Source organism: Crotalus tigris, unplaced genomic scaffold (assembly GCF_016545835.1).
Source record: "Crotalus tigris isolate CLP2741 ecotype Arizona unplaced genomic scaffold, ASM1654583v1 scf7180000024340.7048381, whole genome shotgun sequence".
Taxonomy (NCBI): Eukaryota; Metazoa; Chordata; class Lepidosauria; order Squamata; family Viperidae; genus Crotalus; species Crotalus tigris.
Window position 1 is genome coordinate 4638049 of NW_024100510.1, and position 19305 is coordinate 4657353.

Consider the following 19305-nt stretch of genomic DNA (forward strand, 5'->3'; position numbering starts at 1 on the left):
GGGGAGGAGTTGGAGCTGCCCCTCGCCCCCGCTTACTTCAGCCCCCCCCCAGCCAGGCCATTGGCAACCTTCCCTTTCACTCTCCTCCCAAGCTGGACTACCATGCTACGGAGGATGAGCAAGATCCCCCTCTGACGTTTTGAAGCCTGGGGGGAGTGACAGCGAAAGGCTCCTCTGCTGCTATGCACTGCTGGAATGGCTTTCTTCAGCTTTGCCCCATAGATCACCTGCCCGGCAGCAGCAGCCGCCTCCTACTCTGCCAATTCTCCCATGGCTTGCGCTGTGACCAGGAGGCACAGCCTCCCCTGCCACCTCCCTCCACCAGCTCTCCATCGTGAAAAAAAAATCTCACGAGAAGTTGGAAAGTCTGAACTTTTTTTAATTCCACAAACTCCATTTCCCTGCAGCAGGAGAGAAATGCGCCAGAGCTGGAAAGCAGGTTAGTGAAGAAATGCTTTCGGGAAGAGAGAGGATCTGGGCGATGGTGCGCCAAACTCTACAGCAGCGGCAGGAGAAGCAGCAGGAAATGGGGCTCCCATTTCCAGAATGGAGAAGGGAAATGTGGGGCGATGCAGGGTGGCAAGCAAGTGCTCTTCTCTGCTCTGCATCGCTGCACAGAGCTACTCCCCTTCCAGTTCTCCATTCTCTCCAGTGGCAGCAACTAAAGGCTGGTGGAGGGAGATGGCAGGGGAGGTTTGCACTGCCCGGTCACGGTGCAAGCCACGGGAGAGTTGGTGGAGGAGAAGGCAGTGGGTGCCACCAGGCAGGTTATCTCTGGGGTGAAGTGCGAAGAAAGCCCCTCCCACGGCGCATAGCGGCAGCAGAGCCTTCCACTGTCATTGCCCCCTGGTTCCAAAACAGCAGAGGGGGACCGGGCTTACGTCACCAATCCTCCATGGCATGGCAGTCCAGCTCGGGAGTGAAAGGGAAGGTTTGACGAGCAAGGAATGGTCTGGCTGGTGGGGCCCTGAAATAAGTGGGTGCGGGATACGTGGGGCAGCTCCACCCCTCCCCCACCTGCCTCACCTTGTTGTGGCAGCAGTGGCATGATATGCTGTGCGGCCTCCTGCCACAAATGGCTGCAGCAGAAGTGGGCTGGCAGCCACATGGGTGCCTGCTGGATGGGGCTATTGGTGCCGCCACCACGAGGCAAGGCAGGTGTCACAAAAAATATAAGACATCCCCCAAAATAAGACCTAATGCCTCTTTTAGAGGTAAAAATAATATAAGACTGGGTCTTACTTTCAGGGAAACACAATAGTTGGAGAACTACTCAAATTCTTTTATTTAATTAAAACACTGGTACAGAGCCTGGTGCAGATGCATTTTTCTTCAAACAATCATACAGTTTGTAATGTAAATAGATTTGAAAAACAATGGGAAAAAAGAATATTCCTGAACTTTGTTTTATTATTTATCTCATAATTACTGTGAAATTGAGTGAATGCATCAATGCAGTGCATGTTATCTCAGCTTGCAAAGCTTGGATTCATTGAATGAGTTTATCAAAAATGTAAATATTGCAGAATATACAGCCTCATGTTACATAACTAAGCTCCATTTCATGCTGAATAAACTAAATTATTAATGTATCTTAAATAGAAAACTATATTTAAATAGATTTTTTACTCCAAATGCATTTTATTAAAATAAATTTGATAAAAATAAAAAAATCCAATTTAAATAAAAAAATCCAATTTTTTAATTATTTTTTTTTCAATCATCGATTATTATCCACCCTGTTCTGAGAAGATAATAATGTCAGGTGCAAATCTTAAGTGATTTAAATAGGTGCCATTAAATTTTATTCCATCTTTTGCCAGTCTAGTTTGCAAAATACTTCTTCAAGACAGGTTGAGAAAAGGATAGGTGATACTGTATCACCTTGTCATACACCTCGTTTTATGTTGATTTCCACTTTAAGATCATTAAAGCAAATTGTCACCATTTCTTTTTCATATATTGATTGTAGTAAGTTTATGTAACAGCATTTATGCTTTGGTTGAGCAATGCATTGATTATTGCTTGCTGGAATACTGAGTCAAGCGGCTTTTTGTAGTCAATAAAAGCCATGCACAGAGGCATGGTGTTCTCATTGTGCCTTTCAATGATTTGCTGAATAACCTGGGTGTGATCCATTGTGCTATAACTACTTTTGAACCGTGCCTGCTCCTTTGGCTGTGCATCATTTAATGTTCTCAATATTCTTTTTGCTGTTATCTTGATGAAAACCTTGTAGATGACTGAAAGGCTTATTGGGCGATAGTTCTTTAATTCTTCTGGGCCCTTTCTTGTGTATAAGAATCACTTCAGCATTTTTCCATGCATCGGGTATTTTTTCTTCTCTGAGTATCTCGAGTATAGTTTTGCTGTTCTCTTGGGCAGACTGTGACAATCTGCTTTTAGCACTGCACTGTAACACAGTCATTTCCTGAAGCTTTGCCATTTCTCATTGATTTTATGGCACTTTATACTTCCTCTACTAGGATTCTGACATTTCCTCCTTCGTTGGTGTTGTTACGTCTGAGTGATCTTGATCTTTGTATAGCTCTGAATAGAATTTTACAATTATTTCTAACATTTCCTATCTTGTTCTACACACAGAGCCATTTTCATATTTTAATGTAAAAACCTTCTTTCTTGTATTTATAAGCTTGCATTTTGCTTTATTAATCCCTTTGTTTTCTTCAATTGCCTTTTTTACAAGCTTCATGTTAAACGGACATGTTTCTTCTTGGATATATTTTCTTATGGCCTTGCAAAGTTCAGCGTACTCCAATTTATTAGTAAAACTTACAGTATTTATTGCCTGTCATTTTTTCATTAAATCAATAGTTTTGTCAGAGATCTTTGATTGTACAAAGTGTTTTTCTGATGGTGCTATAGATATAGCAGATTCAAGGATGTTTTTGACTGTTTGTCATTTTGGTCCATAATATTCATCTTTTCCAAATCTTGCAATAAAGCAAAGCAGTTTGATAAATTAATCTCAAAATTGCTGCTGTATTCTAGCAGTTTATCACTTAATTTTCATTTTTCGTGACATTTTTATCATTTTCATATGCTTCTTTTGACAGTCTATCCTCACTTTAGCTCATACCATTCTATTGTCACTTCCATCACTAAAGCGATTGATGACAGTACAATTGCAAAATACGGTTTTATCACTTGACATGATGTAGTCAATTTCGCTTTTGTACCCAGATGGTCTCTTCTATGTCCATTTTCTGCTAGTCTTGTTCTTGTAAAATGAGTTCATGATATAAAGTTCCTTTCCTTCACTAAATCTACTAGTCTGTTGCTTCTATTATCTCGTTTGCCACTTCCATATGGGCCAATCACTTTTCTCTAGACTATATTTGCTTGTATTACTGTACTTTTAATGTTTGTTCAGTGACATTTCTTATAATTTATATATTGTCTTTAGCTTATTAACAGAAATAACAGAATTATTCATAAACAAAGACTGGCATTAAACTAGGACTACAGTCTCAATTATTAGGCATGTCAACTTTAAAAAATTTTTAAAAATTGTATTTAAGGAGTGCAAGGCCCAAATCACTGTGTTCCACTGGCTTGTACCAGTACGTATCAGCTAATAACTACTAGATCAATGGATTTTGGACTAGCTGAGAGTTCTGGGTGAGTTTCAAAGGCAGACTCAGGCAGAGCAAATTGCAGCCAATAATGATGAGACTGTAAGTCATAGTTGTGAGTTCCTCAAATAAATATCAAGATATTCTCAAGACTTAATTAAATTGTACTAATAGCAAATAGATTATACAGACATATATAGACTTCAGGTTTCTAGCAAATCTAGCTTGTTAAAACTTTCCATTTTCTAAGCAATCCTTGAAATATTTAAAATCATTAATACCTCAAAGTATGTGAAAATATGGCTGAAAAAATAATATAACATTAATGGAAACTTTTAAAAAGTTTAGACTGAAAAACAAATGAAGCCAGATTTGATCACTATTGCTAAGCTATAACTGTGTGTTTTGCTCAACTTCATGAACTAATCTGTGATAAAATTGTGTTCCCTGCATTTAATTCTACATCTCAGGCTTCTACTAGCCTTTGAAATACCACTATGTAAATAATGTACATTTATATTATATGTATGTGTGTGTGTGTGTTATGAAAAACATTTATGAAAAACAATCTAAAATGTTACATGCACAGGACAGTCACTTTTTGAGTTCTGTTTCTTTTGGAAACAATAATTCATAAATGGACGCTATTTAATATTGCTACCATAATCTTTCCCCAGCTAATTTCTACAGTAACAAAGGAAGGGAACGAAGTAATAAATATATGCATATTATAGTAGTTCCTTACAAAGGTTTTCTGCATCAGTAATAATATATACTAGAGGAAGAGATAAGAAACTATTGGCATAATTAATAATTAATCTAAGTTTAACATGAAGTCTCCATTTTCTCTGTTGAATTTTCTGAAAATTCAATGAATTTATCATCTGCACAAACCTATTGTAATATTTAACTTTGTGTTTGCATTGTTTAACCAAGTATAATTCCCATACTTTTATCCGTTTCCTTGCTTTTCAGATTTGTCTGCTAAGGTTAAAGCAAATGGGCATGGGAATTCCTGAAGGGAAAGGCCCTTATTCTGTGGGATGTACAGATCTCATGACTGGTTATGGTATTCAGGTACTTATAACTGCCATTATTAATAAACTCCAATTTTACATTAACTAGAATGCCAAATAGCTTGCATGAAAACAAACCCAAACCCAAAATATAAAATAGTTTAGCCTATTATCCATCTAGCACTATTGTTTTCAGAGTAGAAGTTTCATTAGTTACTGCAGTCAGGTAACTGGCAGAATGTCATTTCCAAACAAAGCAGGTATCACCAAGGTACCTTTGCCAATCAGTTTCTCCATTCCTCTCTTGTCAGTTGTGCATTATGTATTTGGAACCCCTCATAGTACAAGCCCACTATTGTCCCATTCAGAAGTCTAACTTGTAACACAAATGCTTAGCTTTATTTATTTATTAAATTTCTATGTTGCCGTCTTGCTGAGGCGACTCTAGGTGGTTCACTGTTATTATTCTCTTTTCTTTTTATAATAGAAAAAACAACCTGGCTTTATTTAAAAAGCTTTTATGGAAAACCTCCATAAAAAAATCCGTGTTTTGGATTCATTCACATCTCTCATTCATTTTGCTAGAAATAAGGAAAAAGATGTTCATTTGATTTTTTTTTCCACACATTACAAAATCAATAAAAAATTCTATCCAAGCCAATTTTAAGGCAATTTCAACTAAGCAAGTGTGGGGACACTATAATACTAGGATATAAAAAAAGGATTTCAGGTGGTTTTGAGATAAACAAATTTTCTATATATAGAGTAGATGTAGAATTCCAGACTGCAAAGTTTCACCATGTGACTATGCTGATGCTATAGATCAGCAGATGCAATAATGATGCCGTCCAAACTCTACTTTGGTTATGGCCAATATGAATACTTTAAAAAAACCTAGTTCAATTCAAAACACTGTATTTTTAAGCAAGTTTTTGGCAATGTTTAAAATGAGTTGGATTAAGGATAGAACACTTCTTATTAATTAATGCTTTTTTAAATTAAACATTTAGAAACAGTTTTCAGTAATTAATTTTATTATTTTATAACAGGGGACTTTTTTGCGTCTGTATTATCCTTCCCAAAATGATATGAATTATGAAGATACAAAATGGATTCCCAATAAAGAATATTATTCTGGACTCTCTCGTTTTCTTAATATGTATTGGATAATAGGGGAGTTCATTCTATCACATTATTTTGGTAAGTTTCAGAGAGTTTATGAATTATAGCAGCAACCCATATTCTTGTGCAGATATATTTTCAGACTCCAGCTCTCAAGTGTATGCATTTTCTAAATCTGATTCTTAGAAAAGTAATTATGTAGATGCCGGCAATATTCTGATTAGTGCTATTAGAGAAATAGATTCTTATACATTGAGATAATGGACTTTACCTGCTTGTTACTTATTACAGATAGTCCTCGACTTACAACAGTTCATTTGGTGATCGTTTGAAGTTAAATGGCACTGAAAAAAGTGACTTATGACCATTTTTCATACTTCTGACTGTTGCAGCATCCCCATGGCCACATGATCAAAATTCAGACACTTGACAACTCACTCATATTTATGACAGTTGCATTGTCCCAAGAACCTGCTTCGCGGGTTTTTCTTTCAGATCTCACCTTATATAAGGACCTACCTCAGCTAAGCCAGCCAAGAAAGCAGAACTCTTAAAACAGGCATTGTCTCAAAAGAAACTTTTATTAGGGGTTAGTGACAGCATGGAATCAAGGTGAGATCTGAAAGAAAAACCCACAAGGTAGTATATTAAAAGCAACATTCAATATTCCTTCCCCCCACCCCAGAGTCTCAGTGTTCGTTTGAATCCCAGCCAATCCACAGGTGGCATCGTGTTTTGGTAACCGGTCTTTTCCACGGCGGGCTCTTCAAAGCCTCTCTCATTTTCGATTTCTTTTGGCTCCAAGCGCAAACCGTCTCTCAGATAAGGGAGAGACGTTCCATCCCCTGGGGGGAAGGGCATCATAGCAGACAGTGCAAAGCAATCCCAAAAGCTCCTCCCTCCCAACAGAATGGCAGGCCACAAAGAAAGGCTATAGAAAGGCAGAAAATAGGCATAGGGTTAAAATACATTTCTTTGGGGACCTGACACATATGATCACCTTTTACAACCTTCTATCAAGTAAAGTCAATGGGGAAGCCAGATTTACTTAACAACCATGTTACTAACCTAACAACCACAATGATTCATTTAACATAGCAAGAAAGGTTGTAAAATGGGGCAAAATTTACTTAACAACTGTCTTGCTTAGCAACAGACATTTTGGGCTCAATTGCAGTTATAAATCAAGGACGACCTCTATTTGTAAAAAGAATGTTACAACAATATGAAGGCTATATAAAAATTCACTTTTATGCTAGGCCCATCCAAAGTTGATTTGGATAGAAAAACATACAGTAAAAGATAGAAAAAAAATAGCAAAAACTATTCTAAGGTACAGTAGTTTAAGGCAAAGCCTATTACTGTACTTTTTTATGACACATAACAACCTAGACAGATTGTTGAAGCTTATTTATGAACTCTTTGGGTCCATAGTGGCAATATTTTTTTATTCAGTTCCAATTATGTCCCACAGAGGAAGTTGAGCTTAAATTGATTGTGTTCAATTTCAGCAATTCCAAACATTGCTAGTGCTAAAATGGCCATTACATTTTTATTTAGCACAAGGCATAAGAACAATTTGTACTATCAGAATTCTGAAAAGAACTTTCTAAAATATATTTATAGGGGAGCAGTGCCGTTTGGGATTATTTTTTTAACATTTTGCATTAAGTGTTTCTTGAGTTATTCTCTAAAAGCTAGATTAAGGATGCAGTGCAGTTTTTAAAATGAGTTTAATTTCAATCTAGTGAAGCCATCAAAAAAAATCAGAAAAGGTAACAAGATTTGTTTTCCTTTGTCTAGGCTCAGTTACATCTCCTGCAAAGTGGAATGCTGAATTCAAGACTGGAGAAAAATATCCTCTAATTATTTTTTCCCATGGACTTGGAGGGTTTAGGTAATACTGCCTTTTTACATATCTGATATCTCTGAAAAAGCAAGTCTGGTTCACCAATGTATGTTTGCATTCATTTAACACAATCCAATGTGATATCCTCATTTTTTTTCTGGCATGGCTTCACCCTATATATCAGTCAGAAATATGGCAAAATGGGCAGGATATGATTTTTTCTAATAAATAAAAAATAAAAATATCTCCTGAAATAAGTTCCACTTTTTCTTACATATTAACAATTTCATAGCTGCAATATTAATATTTGAGGTTGGAAGGTGATAATTAAGATGATGAAGATGGTTATAACCAAAACTAACATAGTTCCATACCAAGAGCAGTCTTTGGCCATGCTGACTACTGATTATTAGAGCTGTGAGTCAGACATGCATGGAGAAACCAAGATGAAACTGGAGCTTCTAGTTTTTGGCCATGTGGGAGTTTTCCCGTGTTTATTCATGCACTGTAATTGGGGGCAATTCATAAGCTTTAGCTTTGTTATTCTGATTTTTAAAATGGAATTCTCTCATGCCTGCCTATTTGTTCAATTCCCATCCTGCATTCTCTCCATAACAGCTTTATATTTTTTATTTTATTTATAAACTTTTATGTCACCCATCTCCCCTACAAGGTGACTCTGGGCAGCATTTTGTTTTTGCCATCCAACTCCTCCCCAGTCTTTATCACATTTTATCATCCAATACACTCTCCACTTTATTGTCTTTGTTCATTCCATCTGCCCTGCGTGTTTCTAGTTATTTGCTGACCCAGCTGCTTCTCTAGCTTCTCATAACTGCTCATTTTCTCTGTCATGAGCTGTGCTCTTTTCCCAGTAAGCAGTTGTCCAACAGCATCTCCTTTCTTTATTTTTCCCAGGATCACCTTTGCCCAGAATGAGTAAAAGCCAGACACAGCCTCTGGCATGAAAATATTTGGGGGGGGGGAGGGCTAAAATGTTTTGCACCAATACATTTTCCATGCCCCTAATTGTTTCTGATGTGAATAGAATCTGGGGAGGGAAAACAAACAGCCTTAAAGCTACCTTGGCCTCTTTGGGGTTTTGTGACTATGGGCGTGACAAAGAAATATTTCCCACAATGCAGAAAGGGAACTGAAGACTAGCAGAATGTTCTTCAACATAGGGTGCGTATATTTCTCCGATCCATTTACTGTAATTTTTTCATCTTTATACATTTTACCTCACAAATGTGTGGATGAGGGCAAGTTTAATCTTTTTAAAAATCTAGGAATGGAGACCATTTATGTATAATGCCTTATATCAATAGTAAAAAGGAGATGTAGCATGCAAATGATTTAAAAGACTGACTTAATTTGCAAAATTATATTTATTTCACTAGGACGCTGTATTCTGCAATTTGCATTGAAATGGCATCTCGTGGATTTGTTGTTGCTTCCGTGGAGCATAGGTATGCATAGGTTCTTTAATTGACTGAAGTAGAAATATGTACGTAGAATCTAATAAAGGACTTTGTGCTTATTATAAACTGAGAATACCAAAGAATTTCATTTAACCAATCACTGAGATCCACTATGGAATAATAACTGCAGTGATTCAAGCCTCAGGTTGCCTATGGGCTGATGCTGAGCCACTTAACTAATTTTTATTTATTTGTTTGTTTGTTTGTTTATATTTTGCCTTTATTATTTTTATAAATAACTCAAGGTAGCAAGCATATCTAATACTCCTTCTTCCCCTATTTTCCCCACAACAACCCTGTGAGATGGTTTGGACTGAGAGAGACTATGTGGCCCGAAGTCACCCAACTGGGTGGTAGAACTAGAACTCAAGGCCTCTTTTTTTCTAGCCTGATGCCTTAATCACTAGACAGATAGGCTTTTACAATGCTTAGGGATGGGCAAATTTTAATATTTATAATCTCAGTTGATTTTCCTGTGGAGATACAGTAAATATCATCATTAGACAAAGAATTGAATGCATTAGAATTATTGCATTTATTTACAGAAACAAATCATAATCCTAAAATAAAGAATTATGAATTTTCCCCCAAAATTCACTCTTTTTTTAAGAAAAAACAAGTTTTACTGATTTTTTCATTTTACAAACAAGTGCTTAAGAAACAACATAGTGGTAGGGCAATCAATTATCCACAAAACCAAGTCATACTCATAAAGTTCAGATTAAATCATTTAAAAACCCCTCTTTTCTCTCTAATAACATATTATATTCAAATTGATATATTTCAATACAACTAAATCAATCATAACAATCCTCAATAACCCCTTTCATCTAAATAGATCCACAAATTCAGATCCTGTGTGAAGCTTAACTATTTCAATTACTATATTCCATATTTCTAATCTAAGTACATAGTTAACACTTTGGGAGTCTCCCCATTACCTTTTTCCTTAACATATTCAATAAACATTTATTAATATCATTTCTTCTTTTTCCTTATTCTTCTTCCATTACAAAGTGACTATCAGTTCTAATATAAAAAAAGAATATTAGTTCAAATCAGAAAAGAAAAAGAACAAAGAAGAAAAAACAAAGACAAAAAAAGAGAAAAAATACCTTTCTGTTTCTATTATACTTTATAATCTAACAAACAATCCCTCAATATCTGTATCACATTTCTTTAACCTCCTCCAAAGTTACTATATCCAAAACATATTAATACATAGACAAGCACCTTATTAAGTTCAGACCTTTAATTAATTTTTATTCAATCTAACATCTTATTTAACTGTCTTAAGCCATAAATCAATCCATATCTAGTAAGCCTTTTAAACCCATTACATAAAACCTTAAGTCACACTCTTAAATCTTATTCAAGCTTTCCTTTTATGCCAAACAGGTTTCCATAACAATGCCACTATATCAATGAACAAGTCACTTTTTATGTCTTGTAGTATCCTTTGAATCAAACAGAGATGTCCTCTTTTCTGTTTTAGAGACCTAGCTCCTTTGTAAGTAATCCCTTGTTGTTTTGAAAAGTCAAATCTCCACATTTGAAACTGTTGAATGGCCTGCTCAATTATGTCCAACTTTGTAGCTAATAGTTGTTTATCCAAGCTACCATAGTTCTCAGTTCGTTGGGCTTGTCTGTCCATTTCTGTTGATTTTAGGGTTGTAAGTGGTTTAATTGCAGTCCTTTTTAGTTCCTTGGAGATCTCATCAGCATGCATATGAAGTAGAATGGAATCTTATTTACCTTTAGTTAATCCCGCTTCTATTGTTTCTTGGTCCATAGAGTGCTCAGACAAAGTCTGGGAGTCAATTTGTAAATTCAAAGCAGAATTTCTGTTTTTTATTTCCATAGTAAATTCTTTTATTTGCAAACGTATTTCATCAGTAGCTTCATAAAGTTTTTCCAGTATAAGTTTATAGTCAAGTTGAACCAAAGGTTGCTCCATTTCAAAAATAATTAGGAACAGTTTGTATCATTTAGTAGAGGCTGTGTTCAGGGAACATTTAATTCAGTGGTTCTCAACCTTTTTAATGCCGTGACCCCCAACCGGTCGTTAGTCGAGGACTTTCCCTGCCCGGGAGCACCACGCATGCATGGTGCCGCCCCCTGCACCGGCCGAGGCATAGCTGGCAAGCGGCAGAGACAGAGCAGGCCGACCACCGGCTGGGCCACAAGCTGGCCCAGCCCAAGGGAGGTAAGGCACCCACCGGAAAAGGGGGAAAAATGGCAGACAGCCTTGCTTGGCGACCCCCGTGAAATGGTCGATTGACCCCAAATGGGATCACGACCCATAGGTTGAGAACCGCTGATTTAATCAGTGTCCACCCCCACCAGTACAGCTGTTAATTTTCTTTGTATTTTTCCTTTTATGGTAATATAAAAGTCAAGGTCAGTCTAATCCTCAGAAAAAAGAGAAAGTTGCAATTTTAACTTTTTCCACAAGGTGTCCTCAGTACAATGTAAAATCTTCTCCCAGAGACTAGGAATCTCATAAACAAGATCAGGAAACACAGAAAAAAAAAAAAAAAGAATTCAAGTCCAATAGCAGATTCAATATTCACAAAATTTTCCAAGGCCCCAAAGTGAAGGAAAAAAATAATAAAAATAGAGAAAAAAAATCACTTTAAATTAATTCAGTACATTATCTTCTTTTTCCCACACTCACAAACGCCGCTTTCTTAGAGTAGGGAAATCATTTCAAAAGTGCTCTTTACAGGCACACACAAAAAAAAGAAACCCAAGAGAGGGAGAAAAAAAGTCTCACCCAGCTCAGCCACAGTGTTCCTGTGCTTAGATGTTCTTCTGACTTCTGGTTGCAGCGGCAAGGTGAAGGGCCATTTTACTGGCCGTTCTTTCCACTGTCGGCCCAAAGGAGCAATCTCGGTCCATGGAAGAAGCTGCCCCTCTCCCACAGACGACGAGGACCTTCTCAGCAGGAGCCGCCCCTCCAAGGCGGCTTTTCGATCTAATTAAGGGTCTGCCAGCAGCGGAGAATCAGCTGGCAAAGAGAGCAGTCTCCTCGCACAGCTGCGAGTGCCGCAATCCAGAACTGGAAGTCCCCCCAAAATTCACTCTTAACACTATGAAAATATAGTCTTCTACACATTCAAAAATTCTGATCTCCTTTTATCAATCAATAAGTCAATTAATTTAAACAATGAAGACGCTTGCCTCCCACTCAGAAGTTGAGAGTTGAATCTTAGGTAGTGGCATATGTTTCTCTCTAGAATGCAAAGAAAAAAGATCTGCTGTGAATTCAGAGTGGCATCAGGAAGGGCATCTGGCTAGTAAACACTTAGCTCCATCCAGTTGCCCCCACTCTACTCCAAATTAAGGAATTACAGGGTTGTACAAAGGGAGGTTTTTTAAAGATGTAAACTCATTCTTTTGCCATCTATACATATTAATCTTAGTAACCATTACCTTTTACATAGCACAATATACTTTTCTTCAATGTTATATTCTGGTGCTAAATTAGGAATGAATTCTAATATACATATTAGTACAACATTTATTTTAAATATTTATAAGGCATTGTATGAGCTTTGAGGGGGGGAAAGTGTTGCTGTCTCAAAGCACAGATACAGTGGGTTTTTTTTCCATTAGAGACCAGTCCTCTTCAGCTACATATTACTATAAAGAAGACCCTACCATAGGAACCAAAAGAAAACCCCCAGCATTGCATAAGGAGTGGATTTTCTATAGGAAATTAAAACCAGATGAAAATGAATTTTCATTGAGGAGGCAACAGGTATTCATTCAAATCTTCTAAATATAGTGCATCACAGAAGCATCATTGATTCACTCTCAGCAGCCCCTATATTTTAAATCAATATGCCTAGTCATACACCCTGTAGTTGAAGTAGATATGATAGTGTCATCTAATTTACCACTTTTAGAATCCACCTGTGATCATTCTATCTGTTGCTTCCCACATTGTGCAAGCAACAACTATGGCCCTATCACCAACCCCCAACAATTTACTCAATGTCAAAAAATAAAGGCAGGTGGGTTGAAGAATCCCACCCTTGGAACATGTTTCAAAGGCTGAATGTCAGTCTGGTATGAGACACATAAGGAGCCCCATCACTACCAATTGTGTTCTTGGTATCAAAAGGACATTGGTCTTCCTTTGTAAATGCTGACTTTGATATCTGCTCTACTTATAGTTTTATCTAATCCTACACACACACACACACACACACACACACACACCTTGCAATGATATTGCAAAGAGAATATGTATTGGTTAATGATTAACTTATCAACTTTATTTCAGAGGGAAAATATGAAACCATATTCCATGTTATTAAAAGTCAGCTTTGAATTTGAACTTCTCTTGACCATAACAGGTTGCCATCAGCCTTGATTTTCTCTGAGATTTGTCATGACAGAAGTATTCTCAGCTTTGACACCCCTTTTTATACTGACATCATTAGCAGTTCTATAAAAGGCATATTTGGCTGGAATGTAATGGGTCACAATCACTGTCAGACTCGTTGTGAAAGTCTTGTGCTTCAGATTCTTACCTGCACCATGACACTTCTGCAATTGTAGGAAATACTGTGGTTTGGCAGGACAAAGTCATTCACATGTCTTTGGTGGCATTTTGTTAGTTAGCACTGCCAGCAGCATAATATGAATGAGTCAAGTTATATAACAGAAATGATGCTGACAGCTACTCATAATCTCTTCTACAGCTAAGAGAAATTCTACATTGGGGTGGTAGATGTTCTAGCACCACCCATACTAACCGATCAGTCACCAATGTACGATGACTCATAACTTGATAGTTACTATGGTATGAATCTTGAGGAATGGTGTAGCATAACAGTAAAGGATTGAAATAAATATCCCCCAGCATCTGCTTCTGGAATTGACCATTAATCTAGGAACATACCCGTGTAATCTAAAATCTTATGCACCCCAGAGGTTGATGGTATTAAAAGCGCATTGAAAGAACTAAGGGAAGGAACATGGTCACATTTCCCATATTCTCTCAGCATACAGCACAAGGTGACCAAGGAATTTTTCATTCCAAAATAAGACCCGAAGTATCTGAAGTTCACTACTTATCATAACTGAAGCATTTTGCTCAGAATTTTTTTTTTAGTAATCAGAGTGTCATTCTTTACTTCCTCCAGAATCAGATTAGCTTTATTTTAAAAAAGTTAACTTATGGCCTAATTAGTGCCTCCTTTAAAGATAAACCCTTAGCTTAGAAAAATCCTAATCACACATTAGATAGAGGACATAGATACACAGGCAATTGCTAAGTCATATACTGAAAGTGGTTTTTGTCTCTTCTTCATGTAGGTACAGCAAAGGGCAGATGAATGCATTAGAGCTCTTGACCTTTTGCTTGAAATTAATTCTGGAAATCCCATTAAGAACATTCTGCCTTTAAATTTCAATTGGAGTCTTTTAAAGGTAAAAGAGGTAGAAGATTCCCCTTGCTAATTAGAAATTCGTAATTTTGTATGTTGTACTATATATTTCAGACTGGCTCTTTGTTTGTTGAAGTGCTGTTATAAAACAGTTAAACCTTTATCATTATTATTATGATATTGGATTAATCTGATGTTGTGTTTCTCTAAAGATTCAGATGGTACCAGAAAATCAAATAGATGACCATTAATATAATAATTGCTCCTTTAACATGTATTCCTTTTGAGGTAACTGAATAATGCTTAGACTTGCTAATTTGTGGTTAAGCAATATAAATCCATTTCCATGATTGCTTCTAAAAAAATTCAGTGCTGCTTACCTTTCTGGGCAAAGTGTATCATTCAAGAGTTTCCCTAAGAGAGAGACTGATTAGATGAAAAGCATTTGCTTCAACACTTCATTGACTATCCTGCTTTTTTATGTTTCTCCTTTCACTAAGATAGGTGTTATAGCTGGGGCTTCTAACATGGCATCAGTCTTCCTGTGCCATCTGATTTCTTACATGTAAAACAAATTAATTAATTTATCCAAGAGCCTCCTGAGACACCAATGAATTCTGTGTTCAAGTGCAGCCCTGAAGTAGAGTCATCTGAACATAGACAGACTGAACATCGATTTAAGTCCAGGATCTTACAGCTGTTCATCTAATTCTTTGCAGCAGATCTACTATATCCTTGGTATTAATCTGTATGTGTTTTACCCTATCATCTGAAGCTCTTTAATAAGGTCATTCAGAGTATTCACCATTTCCAATTAGTGCTAACTACTATTTAAAACAGGTTGTTTGTGGAACAGCTTGCCTTCAGAAACCGTGGGTGCTCATCACTGGAGGTTTTTAAGAAGAGACTAGACAGTCATTTGTCTGAAAGGGTATGGGTTTTCTCCTGCTCGAGCAGGGGGCTGGACTAGAAGACCTCCAAGATCCCTTTCAGCTCTATTCTATTCTGGTATTTTAGTAACTTTTTATTCCTGTGTACATTATCCAGAAATGGTGTCACATTGTAGGCTTAATGTTAAAGAATGTGGTGAGTATGGTTAAGAAATTGTGATGGACATCAATTCATGCTAATCACCTGTAGCTGTTTAATTTTGGCAAAAGATGTAGGGCCTGATATCTAAAACAGTTGGAGGGCACTAAGTCAATTCTTGATTTACAGAAATCAGGATCCTTAGTATAGGATGAATTAAAATAGAACCATCAGATTGAAAACAAAAGGCAATATCATTCAATATTTTCTTTTCAGGATTCTATTGACCTACCGAAGATAGCAGCAATGGGACATTCTTTTGGTGCTGCCACAGTCATAGAAACGCTTAGCAAAGATACACGATTCAAGTAAGAACTAGTAAAAAGTAAAACTCTATCAGGTTGGCCTAGTTGTTTTTCTTTGCAATAACATTTGTTTTACAGATAGTTCTTGAGTTATGGCCATTTGTTCAGACTGTTTGAAGTTATGGCAGCCCTGAACATCGGCACTTAAACAATCCATCCCCAAAGGTATGGTCATTTCATACCCTCCCCCAGTAATCATGTGATCAAAAGTTGGGCACTTGGCAACTCACCCGCACTTAACAATTTTTGGGGTGCTTCAATTCCCCTTGCTCATCTACAGGCATTTTCACACTCCAGCACCCCCCAACTCTACCTGCGTCAAGCTCCCAGGACCTCCATTATCCCCCTGTGGCATCCCCCCATGCTCCTTACTTTGGACTCCTCTCCACTTAGTGAACTGTACATCTGGAGTTATAATGGCAACTGGGACTGTTGGGATTGCCATTGCTAAGCAATCCAGTCATATAACGTCACTCTTCATGATCTTATTGCTCAGCAATGGAAATTCCAGTCCCAGTTATGGTCGTAAATTGAGGACTACCTGTATTTGTAAAGGTTCAGGTAGTCAGAGTTTATGCATAATATCTAAGATAAGACTTCTGTCAGTTGCATTACATTGATTGCTTGCTTGATTAAATACCATCAAGTCATTGTCACTTTTTAGCAATTATTTATTTTCACCATTATGACTTGTCCCTAACCTGGTTCTTCAGCCGTGTACTGATCGTCACTGTAACTGAGTCTATCCACCTTAACTGCTGGGCGTCCTCTTCTTCTCCTTCTTTCCACCTTCCCCAGCATTAGTCTTCTCCAGAGAGCTAGTTATTCCAATATGTACAAAGTAGGACCATGTGATAAAGCTTGCATTAAAACCTTGTTTAACTGTAATAACTGGCATTTGAAATTTCTTCTTTTGTCCTTCTACTCCATTCCTTTTTCTTCTTATACGGCATGCACATCTATTTGATAGTAGGCCTATGGATATACAGTTAGGGATGCCTTATTAATTTGAACTGCAAATATTCATACAGCCATTATATAGTTAAAAAGAGAAAGAAAATAAAATGACTTCTGGCTTTCAGCTGCCATTGATATTTTATAGGAATTTTAATAAAATCAAATATTGTTCTTACCGGATAAATATCAACAATTTTAAAAAACTTTATTTTTGAAGTGGTATCTCCGTAAAGATCCAGTTTGGTGTAGTGGTTAAGCTACTAGGGTAGAACCCAGGAGTCTGTGGATTCTAGTCCCACTTTAGGCATGAAGCCAGCTGGGTGACCTTGGGCCAGTGCCTATCTCAGTTCTAGAAAGCAAGCAATGTTAAACCACCTTTGAAATCTTGACAAGAAAACTGCAGGGGTCTCTCCCCCCTCCCTCCCTCTCCCTTTCCCTCTCCCTCCGTAATTCTTACATGAATTCATGGAATAGGTGAACATTGCACAATGATTTCTGCCAAATTTTAAAGTGAAGTGTATGAGTACATATTGAATAATATTATTCAATAATTATTACTGTCCCCATTCCTCAGTTCTGAGTATTTTTTTTTTTGTGATACTGTGGCTTTGCTAGCCAAACAAGAGTCAATGAATTGTTTTTTGTTACAATTCCCTTAAGGCTTTGTTCCAAATAATAGGCCATCCTCTAATTGTATGATTCTTTTTATTTGCTTATAGATTCACTTTTCTAATTACTATTTGTTGGTTTGACTACTGATCTACTGTTAGATTGACTATTGGTAGGAAATAATATTCTACATATGATCTGAGATTAAATAGAATAAACTAATCTGAGACTAAAGAGAGATAGTTCCTCTTTAATCTGAATTAAAAGTAGGAAATCCTCCATTGTAATGGGCATAAATTGTTTTGGAACTATTTGTACTGAAGAGTGGAACATTCTACCTATGTGTGAATGTTAGTATAATAAAGGCATATAAATGCATAGTAGTAGAACTGCAGATGTAGAATTGATTGGTAAATAGATGTGCATGCTACTTATTCTATGGATTCAAGGTAGCTTGCCTCACAGAACAATAAACAAACATAAAATCACAATAAAGAAAATTATTACACAGCATCATATTGGCCAGCTCCAAGCACTTCCAGTAAAGTGATGTCAACCATATATAGTATTCTCCTTTCCATGGATTCATCTTGAAATCCACAGCCCAGTGTTCATGGAAAAATCTGTAATTCAGGATAGCCCTAAAGTATTCCATGACAAATTCCTTTTGCTTTTCAATATGTATTAAACAACTTGTTATAGGAGAGCCCACCGCCTCTTAACAATGAACATTTACACTTATAGAAAGTTTCTCCTAATGCAGTGGTTCTCAACCTGTGGGTCGGGACCCCATTTGGGGTCGAATGACCATTTCAAGGGGGTCGCCAAACAAGTTTGTCCGCCATTTTTTCCCCTTTTCTTTGGCCACGCCCCTGGCACCCAGTGATGTATAAGTGGTTGGGGGTCACCACAACATGGAGAACTGTATTATGGGGGTTGAGAACCACTGTCCTAATGGAACCTAATAAAATTAACAAAAAATGTCTCTATGGATACAGATGTGTGATTTATAGCATTTATGTGCACTTTAGGATGTGCAAGATTAGGATGTGCAAACTGGCACTAACATGTCACAGAATTTTTTTTTTCTGAACAGATGCGGTGTTGCTCTTGATGCTTGGATGCTTCCCCTCTCTGATGAAGTATATCCCAAAGTTCACCAGCCATTGCTGTTTATTAATTCAGAAAAATACCAGTGGGCTTTGAATATCCTAGAGATGAAGAAACTTAATTACAAAGGCAGAGAAAGAAAAATGATAACTATTGAGTGAGTGTCAAATATCAATAGCTTTAATTTCTTTAGAATGGAGTTTGAAGCTATGGTATTATAAAGAGAGTTACACTTGATATAGTTTAAAATTAATCAGATACAACTGAGATAAGCACCCATATCACCTGCAGGTGGTGTCCAAATTATTATTTTTAAATCTTAAATGGTAAAAATCTCAGAAGGCTAAAATATGATAAAATCCCAGAGATAATATTGACAAAAGCAACATTTGATAATCCTACAACATTGTATTGGTCCCTCTGAATTTCAGTTATCCCACAGGGAGCCTGGATTACATAACCCATCATTTTAAGATTGAACAATAAAGGTAATTCATTGATTCTCCTCAGACTGGGTGGGATTCTTTCCTGGGATTAATTTTCCATGATTGTCCATCCTGAAAATATTGTTATAGTACTCCTCTTTCAAGGTCTCAATATTCTTTCTATGTTCTTATTGATCAGGAACATGATATAGGTATATATAATGGTATAGGGTCTCCTATACCTATAGTACCTATGTCTCTGCTTGAGTAGAGGTTTGGGCTAGAAGACTTCCAAGGTCCCTTCCAACTCTATTATTCTGTATAGGTTAATCTCCTCTGGATTCTCT

At 36.9% G+C, this 19305-nt stretch overlaps 1 protein-coding gene across 4 annotated transcripts in view; it reads left to right on the forward strand.

Annotated features, from left to right (window-relative positions):
* PLA2G7 (phospholipase A2 group VII) overlaps window positions 1-19305 on the forward strand; it is a 31284-nt gene that overhangs the window by 5456 nt on the left and 6523 nt on the right. For 3 of the 4 annotated variants that reach the window (XM_039326428.1, XM_039326429.1, XM_039326430.1), the window contains exons 2-9: window positions 4572-4673; window positions 5662-5812; window positions 7538-7631; window positions 8984-9052; window positions 12683-12827; window positions 14393-14515; window positions 15769-15860; window positions 18520-18690. In XM_039326428.1, coding sequence (XP_039182362.1) covers window positions 4596-4673; window positions 5662-5812; window positions 7538-7631; window positions 8984-9052; window positions 12683-12827; window positions 14393-14515; window positions 15769-15860; window positions 18520-18690 — 923 coding nt within the window. In that variant the 5' untranslated portion in view covers window positions 4572-4595. The remainder of the gene's footprint in view (window positions 1-4571; window positions 4674-5661; window positions 5813-7537; window positions 7632-8983; window positions 9053-12682; window positions 12828-14392; window positions 14516-15768; window positions 15861-18519; window positions 18691-19305) is intronic. The other variant, XM_039326431.1, reaches the window with a different exon arrangement.